The 13,177-nt window shown below is 38.8% G+C and overlaps 1 protein-coding gene across 3 annotated transcripts in view; it reads right to left on the reverse strand.

Annotated features, from left to right (window-relative positions):
- Window positions 1-7,603: 7,603 nt before the first annotated feature.
- bsnb (bassoon (presynaptic cytomatrix protein) b) overlaps window positions 7,604-13,177 on the reverse strand; it is a 64,496-nt gene continuing 58,922 nt past the window's right edge. For all 3 annotated transcript variants that reach the window (XM_069143602.1, XM_069143597.1, XM_069143588.1), the window contains exons 10-13: window positions 13,011-13,066; window positions 12,666-12,777; window positions 11,987-12,200; window positions 7,604-10,933 (exon numbers count right to left, since the gene is read on the reverse strand). In XM_069143602.1, the coding sequence (XP_068999703.1) occupies window positions 13,026-13,066 (41 nt within the window). In that variant the 3' untranslated portion in view covers window positions 7,604-10,933; window positions 11,987-12,200; window positions 12,666-12,777; window positions 13,011-13,025. The remainder of the gene's footprint in view (window positions 10,934-11,986; window positions 12,201-12,665; window positions 12,778-13,010; window positions 13,067-13,177) is intronic.

A 13,177-nucleotide genomic window follows, 5' to 3' on the forward strand; every position in this document is an offset into this window, starting at 1 on the left:
GCAGCATCATCACTACTGCAAGTGGCAGCTGGCAGGAAGGGATGGGCGGATGAGATGCGGTGAGCGGCCTGCACGAAATTTCACGTTCACATCATCTTGGTGCTGACTGGGACTCCTTCAGCGTGTCCACTCGCATTAAATGTCTTGAGTTATATATTTTTTTTTTATGGTAGCTCACATGCCTCCCTCATCACGCAAACGTTTACAGGTGCCCGGAACCACTGCGATTCGCAGTGCAATGTAAAGTAGCCAACGTTTAAGGATAAGTATGGTTGTAATTTAAAACCGAAGCGATACAGTGCTCGAAGTTGACCGGTACCGTTATGCAGAAGAGGTGTGACTGTTAGGAGTGCATGCACAGGGAAAACTTACAAACACTGTAATAATGTAGCAAAGTAGCAGTATTACCAAAAACGATATAATCCCTGTTGCCCTATTCATTCATGACAATAAATTATCTGCAGGCTAAAGTTTTTAAACATTTAGTCATCAATGATTTAGGCCATCGACTCCATAGCATGTCATTTAGCATAAAATTGGTCTGAAATTTACAAGATTTTCTTGATTAATTTCAAAACTGTATCATCAAAATTTTAACTGTAGGCTATAGTTATGTGTTTTTAAGCAGAAGGATTTCTTTTGGCAACTTAAATTGGGGTTTTTAATTGCAAAAACATGAATTAGGGTTGTCAAATTCAACTTGTCAAAGTTGATCAAATATGATAGGCTATGTGCTGATAAAACCACTTTATTACTATCAAACTTAGATTTGAAGTGTTATAACTACTGCATTCCTTATTCAGCAGAACGTAATTTAGCCAAGGTCCTTGTGAAATGTATGAAATTCACACTGTAAAGACAAATCTGCTATGTGCCGATAAAGTAATTTGATTCATAAATATTAAAAATAAATAGAAATAAAGTTTGCATTATAGGGCAGAGCTGTACCTTGCGAGGGGCATGCAGTTCTTGACCAGCAGACAGACAGCGTGACACGTGTACTCTTTACTGCATCTGCAAATCAGACTATCTGGGCGATTGATAATGGCCCACACTAAACTTCATCACCCAGGGGGCACTATGAGAGCCCTCGCCTGTTCAGGTTGTCGCCTGCCTGCTTTTCTCTGTCGGCGGCTAAGACTATAGTCTTACATTAACGTAGGCTACATTAACCTTAAACTGGTGTCGGCCTGCCTCCAAAAGGGCACTACTAGAACAGGAACAGTCAGGCTATAATATAAAAGAGCTTTGAAAGTCAAATCATACACAAGCAGTACTAAATGCTGGCGGGGAGCAGCAAGCGCTGCTGCTAATAGCGGAAAGGTCATTAATATAAAATTAGTGCCAGAAAAACACGCGAGCCACAATTCAGATTAACACCTTAACATAGGCTACTTTAAGTATATAAACATCTTATCCATTGTCAATTACGATGTTGTTTGTCCTCTCGAAAATGCCAAGTGCTGGAATTAAATATTGAATCCGATAATATGTCTACTGCCTCATGCTTAAACTCAAGTCACCTTGGTCATCCAAATGCCGCGACTTCCTGTATCCGCTTCAATGGAAAACCCTCATTTCAAATTAAAAGCACTCTAGTACATTTAATGGACGTTGCATCCAAATATTTGGCTTTCACCTACTCTTGTCACTTTCAGGATTGAAATGATTTCAATCAATAATCAATTGATTAAGTAAATGTATATTGTGCACATCAGCAATAAATATATATTTACTTTACTGCAAAAATTCTGAATGTAATACTTATTGATTTGCTGATATAAACTACAGGCCATATGAATAAGGGGAGTACTAGGACTTTTTTCCCCCCACTTCAAACACCAACTGTATGAGCCTTGGATCAGTAGTCAAACCTGTGGGGAGAGCCAGCAGAACTTTGTCGGTTTCTGGATTGAATGGTATTTTGCCCTAAAATGTGAGCTTCAGGGATCCCTTCCTCCCACGTTGTCTACCACCCCAACAAGCTATTCCAGTGTAGCCAACTGCTGGACAAAGAGTCATTGAAGAAGCCATCAGATCTTTAAAAAATCAACAATTAAAAGGCCAAATTAAAGCAATAGTTTTGGTAAATAAACTTATTGGAGGTCCTGCTGAGAGTTGGATTAAAGTATCGATACCACTCTCTCATCTGTAAAATATTACATATGCATTATGTTATATTAGATTTAACTTAACTGTCATTGCACAAAATACTGAGACAACTGAAAACAATGAGGTATCTAGATATGAAAAAGAGGGCAAAATAATGCACCTTTACCAACAAGGTGGAGCACAGAATACATGGAAGGGAAATACACTGTATATATACTGTATAGCTATTAATATAAGCTTAAATTGGAAAAAAACCAGGAAACAACAGGATTTGCTAGCCTGGTTATGTCATAAGGGATCAAAATCAACTCATCAGCACCTCTAAACCTCACTGAATCACATAAATAAACACATTGTGGTTTTACAGGGACTTACATGTCCCTGACAATTTCTTAGCCAGAAGCAGTGACTTTGTTTCATCTCAGTGAGTGGCCTGGTAACTTCACGGCCATAGCAAGACTTCATATGGTAACTTCACTTTTACCATAAAGATTTAACAGTGGAATTTATCTTACGTAACTGTGTGTTATACACCAATGAGCCGGCACCTCTCCAATATTTAGCTCACCAGCATTATAAATCATATTTGCCCGAGGGTGACCACAAATTCTGTGAGCAGCTCTGACAGAAGAACTTCTATTGCAGCATAAATCAATCTAAACTTATGATATCATATAATGTGATTCACCATGAGGTGAGTATGTCCTTCACAAGCATTTGAACAGGCAGTCCTGCAGGGTTTTCCAAAACAGAGCAATGTCCCCCTGGCTCCTGTCTTCTTCCTGCTCTCGCTTCCCTTCAGGCCCCCTGGAATTACAAAGACTTTCTCCCATTTTGAATTGTAAACACTGATGCTAAGTGTGCTTGACAGGGCCCAAAGGAGAGGCATCAGCATTTCTGTGTCCTGAACGCCCAAACACACTCTGTCTGCCTTTTTCTCACTCGCATTCTTTATTTCATGTGCACATACAAGGTTATACTAATAGTAAAGAGGGAAAAGGAGTACAGAAATTACCCTGATGTGCTTTAGTTGATTGAAAAAATACCTCTTTCCTCTGTGCTCCACTTTTCTCTCCATGAAGAGATCCCAATAACAGGCAGAAAGTGAGGGTTGGCTGTTAGATTTGCTCATTTCATGCAGGGCATCAGAGGCCATGCAGAGGGTTGCCTTCTTTTTTCACCACAATTTCACCAGCAACATGTTCCCCTGTGCTCGAGCAGCAACTACTGTGGTGCAGCCAAAGCTTTTCTGTGTCTGTGCCTTTGATTTCTCTCAGTTTTCCATTCGTAATATCTGAAAAAATAAATACAAATTATACTTCAAGGGAGTGTGAAACTGTGATCCCACAGAAAGAAGGAATTTTTTCCATTTGCACACAAGACATATGCTCAAAACATATATATTGCAATATTGTATCTGTGATATCTCAGGAAACCTTTAGTGAATTTCTTTTAAATGTGACACAAAAGTTCCCTTGAGAATGAACTGATTACAATTTGGAGGTCAAAGGTCACAGTGACCTGCCAAAACACATTTGTATAACTCAAAAATTTAAAATGATGATATTTATATCCAAAGGTCAAGTTCACTGTGACATTGTAATGTCTTGTAAAAACACCTTCCAGGCCATTATTTTTACACCTTAACTTAGGAACAGAAGGGGACATGGTGTCAGGAGTCCTGTTTTCCTGTGTTTCCTCCGTTTTAGCACTGTCGTCTCGCAGCGAGAAGGTTCTGGGTTCGAATCTCGGCTGAAGGGTTCTCTCCGGGTACTCCATCTTCCTCCCGCCATTCAAAGACATGCATGTCAGGTTAATTGGTGATTCTACAAATTGCCCTTGGGTATGAATGAGATCGTGAATGGTCTTTGTTTCCATCTGTCTTTCTGTGTTGGCCTTGTAATAGCTTGGCAACCTGTCCAGGGTGTACCCCACCTTTATCCAAAGTGAGCTGGGATAAGCTCCAGCCGCTGTTCATGCTCAGGATGAAGTGGGTATAGATAATGGATGGATAGAAAAACAAATGCAATCTAACATAACTTTCTGAGTAATCAAAGGACAAAAGGTTCTTTCCTGAAAGCCCAATGTATCAAGTTATTTTTCTTTCGCTGCGACATGATATTAATTTCAGGTTATTGACATTTTTGTGGTGATGCAACAGAAGTACACAAACAAACACTCTAGAAAGCATAAACGGCCAGAGAAGGACTGTTTCATTATTAAAGAGCTGTGTATCGATAATGTAGTGTGTAGGACTCACAAGCAAGCAGACTGTGAGTGACGGGTGATGGAGGAAAACCAGAGCTTTCAGTTCTCCCTTTGCTCCATTAATTTATCATTTTGCTACTGATGGATTTCGACATATTTTGGGCTGATAAGATTATGGATCTGCTTTTGGCTGGCTTCCTTGTGATGTGGTTAAACTCATCAAGGTTTCGTTAAGTGGCTCCTTGATCACTTGTAATTTACTTTGCTGCATCAGAATGGAGTCATAGTTTCTTCAGGAACACGTAGTAATGTATAAGGTGCTGCTTTTCCTAAAGGGTTCTGAAATGTCACACTTGCGTCATAAAATAATCACATCATGTGCTTTTAACAGAGTGAGTCAGTTTGCCTCTTTTCCATTAATCTGTGAGTCCCCATTGATTGCAACAATGACAAATAACTAATTTGTAGGATGAGTGGTCCTTGCCTCTGGTCACTCTCTGCTTCCACCGCTTCTACTTCCCATCACTTAAGGATGAGTCATAAACTGTTCCTCTGAGGTCACAGCCGATGTTAATAACTGGGTAATTCTCAGAGGCAGAAGCTCTCATCATGGCTTTCAGGAAAGGGATGAATACGAGCATGCCAATTATAGTTTAATAACTTAACATTTATGGCCTTAATATGAGGACTTTCAGGTCAAGTGACCTATAACTGAGGATAATAATAACAGATCATTAATCAACCTGCTGTAAACAGGCATTCACCTGCTCTGGGCTGGGAGACAGGATAGAGCTGGCTTAAACAAGACCCTGTCTGTGAAAGAAAAAATGTATATTAAGTACGACTGGGTAAATGATCTCCAGCAAAGTATGAGGAAGGGGGCTAAGCATTGTTATATATTATTATTATTATTATTATTATTATTATTATTATTATTATTATTATTACAATGTTAACTACGCTCCATTAGAGGGACCTAAAGGAAAAAGGGTTGGACACCAGAGCAGTGGAGCTGGCTGCTGGGCACAGCAAGAAATCTTTGTGAGATCAAAGATTTAGCAGTTAAAGCTTTATAACACTCTCATTAATGGGTCATATCAGTTAAAAGTAAAATTTTAGTGGTGCTTTAATCTTTGTGGACCTATTGTCATCTTAATCAAAAAAATATATCTCATATGGTCCACTATTTGCTTCCTTGGACAATTGCTAATTGAAGTTTTAGCGGGTAATGGTATGGTGCAGTGGGGTCAATAACTCTGAGACGCTTGATGCTTATTTAAGAAAAATTAAGATCTTTAAAACCCCAACAAACACTTCCTCCCTCCAATAGTCTGCTCATATCTTAACCTTTGAAAAAAAAGTGGTACAAATACAAAGATGTGAAAAACAGTATCAAGCCTGAATCAAAAGACCATTGATCGTTTCGTTCACAGAACAGAGACTGACCTCATTAAACAAATCATTGACATTCTTTTCGCTGTAAAGTCGGGTGGGAGTTCAGTTTAATTCTGTCACATCTTACTGTATCCTTTGACCTGGTAGTCCAGGCACTTTTAACTGACCACCAGTCTGGATTAGCATCAAAGACTTTAGCACCAATGGTCAGTTTAAAGTCATCCTGTTTTGCATTTGTAGAATTCCTGTTGGCTATATTACAGAGAGCTATTTCCTTGCTTTGCTATGCTTATAATACACTGATACATATCATTTCGACCCCTGAAACCAAATGACTTAAACAGTCTGAATACATTAATATCAGCCTATATTTTGTCAGTCCACTCAATTCCCTAACTCACTTTTAACTGTTTTAGAATGAATTGCAGAGTTTGTTCATCAATATGACTTCAGCTGAGAACCTTGATGAGCAGTCTGAAAGAGGTCACTGTCTTCAAATGAGAGCTGTTTTACTCATTTAACAATCTCTCTTTGACTCACCTTGACTGAACTGAACTGGTACAGTAACAGGGTTATACCGTTATAATAATATTAAAACGATTATCCACTATTTGTAGAGACGTGAATGTATTATTTATTTACTTTTTTCTTGTTCCTCATTTTATTTAACGTTTGAATATAGAACCAATTTTATTGGCCTACATTGCTTTCGATTCTGTATCATACCAGTAGAGGGCAGTCAAGATCTGCATATGTGAGTGTAGATCACTTAATGAGCGAAAAAGGGAAGCTGGAGAATGGGTTGTGGTTCCATACTGAGGTAATGGACAATTCCACTTTGTTGCTGTAGAGTAGTCCTCCATTGTGCAGGACCGCCACACATACAAATAGAATACAGCAACATGTTCAGCGTGGAACAGCGTGAATGCACTGCAAGTTCAGAACCTCTTTATAGAGGAATAGACAGATAGTCATGGGCATAAGTGAGGGCACATTATATATGAAGCCCATTGCAATAAAGATAAAGAACAAGCAATAACGAGCTTACTGCATGAATGATAGCTGATGAAGTACAATATATAAACTCAGAGGTCAACTCGCAGAGTAGGGGACGCTTATTCGATGCCAAAAGTGCAAAGCCAGACAGAAGAAAAACCTGGTTTTGAGGTATTTGGATAGCTGGAGTACACTTGAGCCTGTCCCAGCTCACTTTGGGCGAAGGCAGGGTACACCCCGGACACTGTCTATCACAGGGCCAGAAACCTCATTTAGCAATATATAATAATAACAGGATTGACTCAAAATTGGGATAATAGTGTGCCTGTAAAACAATGATAGTCTTCTACAACACATTAAATCTTGTCCAAATCCAATCCCAAATGATACTTCAGTTTCAGCTCTATTTGTTGCAATATTTACAAATACCACTAATATTTTTTTTTACATTCTTACACAGAAGAAGCTTAATTACAATTTAACATCCATATAAAAATAATGTCACAGTATTCAAACTGCATGGAAATACAGGACAGAGATTTAAGTTAGCAACAGAAACGATTTTACTTCTCTTTTTAGTTCTGATGCACACACAAGCAGGCTCGGTCACGCATCGTCACTCACACCTCCGTCTCTCCCTATGCACTGGCAAACACTTCTCCTCACACTGCTCCTGCCTCTCCACCACCCACACTGGGATAAGTCATCACTGCCTCGGCGTGTAAAGCCTGGTCCTGTATCTGAACAGTCTCATTGCTTTCGAGGTCTTATTCTCTTTCGCTTCTCCGCTGGCAGCAAACCCACTACACAATGTACCTACAACTAAGTGTCTTTATGAGCTCTACAAAAACATTGGTGGCACACACATTCACACAGAGACTGCAGACGATAATCACAATATATTCCTTTTCTTTTTATTCTTTTCTTTGTTTGGAAATTGCAGGGTCAATATTTTCATTTATCACATTACTTGACATGATGCACCAAAATTTACTCTATCTGTTTACAGGAATACACTGAATAGAACACAAGGTTTCACAATGGATACACGACTGACATTTTGCCCATTGCACTTACAACAGTGAATGACATTTTCCAGATTTTTAGTTTCATTTTTTCCCGCTGCTTCCCTTCATCACCTTCCTGATCATATCCACCAAACTGAAGACCTCCTGATAGTCTGACAAAGGCATCCTACTTTGCAATTGTCATGGAAGGTTTTTTTTCTTCTTCTTTCACAAATACAATATGTAGAAACTCCACACAGACTGGATATGTTTCTGAATACAAGTTTTGTTCCACTGTTGTAAACAGTCAATACAAGTCAGCCACATACACTATGCTTATGCAATAATAATAATAATCATCATCATTAGTTTCATCATCATCCTCATTTTTGTGATAATAAATATTCTTTTTATACACAAAAGTTGGCAGCAAATACGGCATGGGGATGCACATGACAGCCGTACTCAAAACTCAAAAGCTGTACAGAAGAACAAATTCCTATTTACACTAAGAATGTGAGAGTGTGTCTGTCTGCCTTACTCTTCATCCGGATGGCTGCACTGAAGGCTGTTTTGTCTCATGCGCCTCATATCGACCAGATTGCATCTCCACCTTGTTTTGATACAGATCTTACACTGTTCAGTTAGAGGCACTGTTACGCAACCTCCATAATTCCACGTTTCATTGAGCACCAAGTGCTACCAGTCAGGCTTGTGCTTTCAAAATGACATGCCCTGATTTGTGAATGACTGGCTGAACATTTTACTCATTGATATTCTCTACATTGGCCAGTGAGAGTCAAGGTTCGTTAGGCAAACCTTGGTGAAATCATGCCTTACCTTTTTAAATTCAGGTACAACGTCCAAGAATATAAGCTCTAATCATGCACCTTTCCAATGGCTTGGCTGTTGAGTGGGTTAATCAACAATGAAATATCCGATAGAAGCATTCCATTCACCCCACAGGTTATACTGACACCCAATATGTACATTGACACGTATTAATGAGAAGTGCTGACCATCTGTATCACAGGTTTATAGCAGCACAGACAGTCACTGCAAGCCAAACACTGAGGAGCCCAGGTCAGCCAAAACGCACAAAAACTGAATGAGGGCTTACAAACAGCCAGACAAAGCCAAGCAAACCCATGCTTCAAAGCAACATGATGGTGGACATTCTAAAACTGACAGTCTACACAGTTTACCCTTTGGCAACAACTCCCCCGTGCGGGGAGTGAGGGGTTAAAACATGCCACGAAAATAAAAAAAGTTCTAGTTCAATATTCAAATTCATACAGACAAGTTGCTAAGTAAAAACATTTTCATTACCTTTTTTTTTTCACTCTTTTAGTTCATAATTCAGTTGTTTTCTTGTGAGTACAATGATGATAATAAACTTTTTTTAGGCTGAATCACTTCCAGGTTCAAAATGAGTCATTGCATAGAACATTTGAATTTAAAATTGCTTTCGTCCTCTCCTGTGTCTGTGTGTGTGTGTGTGTGAGCATATGTTTGAGTGTGTGCCTTTGTGTGTGTGTGTGTGTGTGTGTGTGTGTGTGTGTGTGTGTGTGTGTGTGTGTGTGTGTGTGTGTGTGTGTGTCTTTGCACAAATAGAGGCAGTGGGCCCAGCTTGTTAGTGATATCATCTTGTTGGTGAATTGGTAACCTCATTAATCAGCGGGAGGTTAACAGGTCTATTCGGTGAGAAGTAAATTAACCTTGGCTGTGAAGTGTAACTAGGATGCAAAGTGTGTAAAGTGTACAGTATGTGTGTGTGGGTTTTTTTTTTGCAAGAGATAGACAGATAGAGTGACTGGGTGAGTGTGTTCGTACCTGTCTGCATGCTCTTATGCATCTGTACGTATCATGCACGTCTGTACACAGTACTGTGGTTGTAAACCCCTTTGACAAATTGTATTACGGCTATTTACTGACAGAAGTGTTTGATTTTTCCCATCACTAATTGAAACAACATTTATACCATTGTGCTATATACCATTTTCTGCATGCTATTGCTTTTAAAAATCAATAAGCAAATTATTTGATGCAAGAAAACAGAGGTTCAAACAAATAAAAAGTGAAAAATATAAAGTTTTACCAAAGAAAACACATGTAACAACATAAAAAGAAAGTCACTGGAAAGTGATTCATTAAATACACAAATGACAAATTTACATCATTAGATCTCTGATTTGTTTTATGTACATACAATAGTATACAGTGTAAAAAGAAATGCATGATGATATTGACGTTTTAAAACACATGAGGTATACAAGTAAAAACATGTACTGAATAAGGCTCTTCCATTCAGTGAATATCAGGCAAAAATTAAAAGAAACTAAAAGATGAGACAAATCAATAAAAAGGATAAAGTCCCAGAAGGCTCTGGGGCTGACTATAACAATGGCTTTGCGATGGCTAATAAAGAGCCGTGGCCACTCTTTCATTTGGTCCTCTCATCTGTGTGAATTTCACACTTGTGGGCACACCGGTAGTAATTCCCTTCCCTAAAAACCTACAGCTAATGACTAGCGGCATCTTATAGGTGGTGAGAAAGTATTGATATGGGCGTTTTTTTTCTCTTCAGTTTCTCATTTGTGCGTGCAATCTCATGTCCACATTTACACTATGCATTCTGTAGACATTGAAACAAAAAGAGGAGAAATAAAAACACATTCAAAGACTGGGTCAAATTCCCTATACTGGAATGTACTGTAGAGATCAGAGAAACCAAGCATTCAAGGATTTGAGTGGAGTCATCAGGTTGGTTGTCATTGCTGTGATACGCTTCGTCTACTCCAGGTATGTGGTGTCGTTGTGGGTTAAGATTGGTCTCTTTGGTACAAGGAAAACCTATGAAATCTGTCTTCTTTTTTCTTCTTTTTTCACTGTGGTTTGGATGAAAATACTCTGAAGACATCAATGTAGAATCAAGCATCCCTGCGAGATGCGCACTCCTCAGACATGAGTGATGTTGCATTAAAACCCCTATAGAAGGCGCTGTGATGCTTCCTTGATTGAGCTGTATCAAAGGGCGGATATGCAGACAAACATGCTGAATTTCTCCCATGATATCCACCTGCCTCAGTTAGTGGGCCTTTTACTGTCACACAGATCCCAGGAAGATTTCTCTAGAAGAGGAGGGAAAGTAGGACCAGAGTCCCCCTTCCCCCTCTCTCCAGTTCACCGCATCCTCATTACTGACCATAGCCCTCCTGCAATAAAGACATTGAATATGTGAATGTTCGCAGAAATAAAGGAATTGTTAATGCACAATATTAAATTCACCAGAGCAGATGCAACCATAAAATTAATGCTGCCATATAAAGTCAAATAATATAAATAAATCAAAGAAAAAAGGAATACAATTAAATTAAAAAAGAAAATATATTAAAATGAGCTAAACCCTGGAAAGTTGTATGTGTTTTGCAAAAGCCATTACACCTACTGACATTGACCAAATCCTTCTACTATGTTTATGTCACAGCTCAGCCAGCCAACCCGCTCTTACTTCACAGGATACTCTAGCCAATCACAGCCCTGCTGGTATCGGCAGTAATCCACTGAGCCACCGACTCTGGTTTATCTCTACATTTTCCCACTGAATCCTCAGACTGCCCACAGACAAAGATGATTGACATGGCCATTAATATTAACCCAAATGTCACCATAGACACAAATAGAGCTGAATAATAGAGCTTCATTCAAATGAGCATCAACTTCATCCATGCAAGCCACAGTATGTGTTTTGATAGAAGATAAATAAAGTCCAATGAAATCTGCTTTATTTGCACTACTGCACTTCTGCTCTATTGAGCAGAATTAGTTCATTAGCTCATTCTTCCATGTAATGAATGATTACCATGAGTCTTGATTCTGTGTGGCTACATGTGCTCTTGTCCCTGTGTGTCGTCGCGTGTGTGACATTAACGCAAATCCACAGTTGGATTTCTCAAGCTAATTATAGCACAATGTGCTTGGCCCAGATTATTGGAGTTGTGTGGAGGCAGAAGGTAAACCATGCTAGTGCTGACCTCCCTTATTCTTGGCTTTGGCCTCTCACCTCTGCAGTACAAAGTTCAAGCCGACTGACTTTAATTATCTGGCCTAACACTTGTGAACTAATGAAACAATAATCTAAAGCAAACAAAAACATAACAAATAAAATAATACTAAATTTAGCCAAGCAGTAATTTAGCAACACAAGTCTACACACATAACAAGACACATGTACACTCAGAGGTGTTTTGAGAGTGTATTTTACTCACCGTTGGTCTATTGAGATCTCAGACATCATCAGTCGATCATCATTCCGGGACTGTAGCTCTGTCAAAGCATCCACTTACTTTAAGGCCTCTTCAGCCCTCTGCTCATGTCTTGTAACACCATGCTGACGAAGCGATCACCCTTATTTAATTCACTTCAATCGTGTGCCCATGTCTGGGGAATTCAGTGCTGACAAGGCATCCTTTGATTCCAGCTCTGCTCAGTAATTTGGGATAAGGAAGAGGTACAGCAAATCAGTTTGAATGTACAATCACAATATCTAATGAGTCATCGGTTCACTTGAACCTTCTCATTATTCAGACCTGAACTATGCTAATATATGTAAATATACAGCTGATAGAACACTTCATCCATTAATCAATACGTGACAACATTTTATGTTTTCACAGCTTGAAGTCTCAGTGAAACAGATGAAACCAAAACTAACGAGGGAAAAACTAAATGTAGCACCGGTGATCAACAGGTTAAAAAGTTACTGCATCAGTTTTATATAATACAAATGCCACTAAAGTGAGCGAGCACACTATTAAATGTTTAAAGACGTATCTACAGCGCTATGGTTTTCATCTGTTTAGTGGGGCAGGTGACATAATATTCATCATAACAATGATGCTCTCAGAAAAAAATAAAAATGAAACAAAAAAAACTAATCGTACTCACTGATGCACTCAGGATCTGTCCTCATCTATTTCCTCTGTAATGTGAAATGTATTTAATGCAGTTTCATAGGTTTTTCAGTGCAAAGTTACCAATCCATCTCATTTCAACTACCCTGAAAGAAAAAGCACAGGTGATTCAAAATAAACTAGAGGAGCAATACACAGATACAGTTCATTACTATTTCAAAATTTAAAGTGTGGAAGCAATTCATCATTTCTGTTGATAGCTTCAACCTGATTGTCCCATCCTCAAATAAATGTATGCTTCTAAATACTTTGAAAAACGAAAATATTTTGAGTTGCTAATGCCAGTGACTCTCATGTAGAGAAACTCCATTTCACTTACCCTCCTCCCTTTAGTTCACCAAAATGAAGTGAACTTCTTCCCGAGGCCAGACAAAGCTACAAGAATGACAACAAAGGAGACTAATATGAGAAAACAATCAAACTCAAACAGTGAAATACTTACTAATAAGGAAAGGATGATCATTTTTTGCGACATCAATATACTCA

Source organism: Embiotoca jacksoni, unplaced genomic scaffold (genome assembly GCF_022577435.1).
Source record: "Embiotoca jacksoni isolate LCO1_2020_lvr unplaced genomic scaffold, fEmbJac1.0.p SCAF_1, whole genome shotgun sequence".
NCBI classification, from domain to species: Eukaryota; Metazoa; Chordata; class Actinopteri; family Embiotocidae; genus Embiotoca; species Embiotoca jacksoni.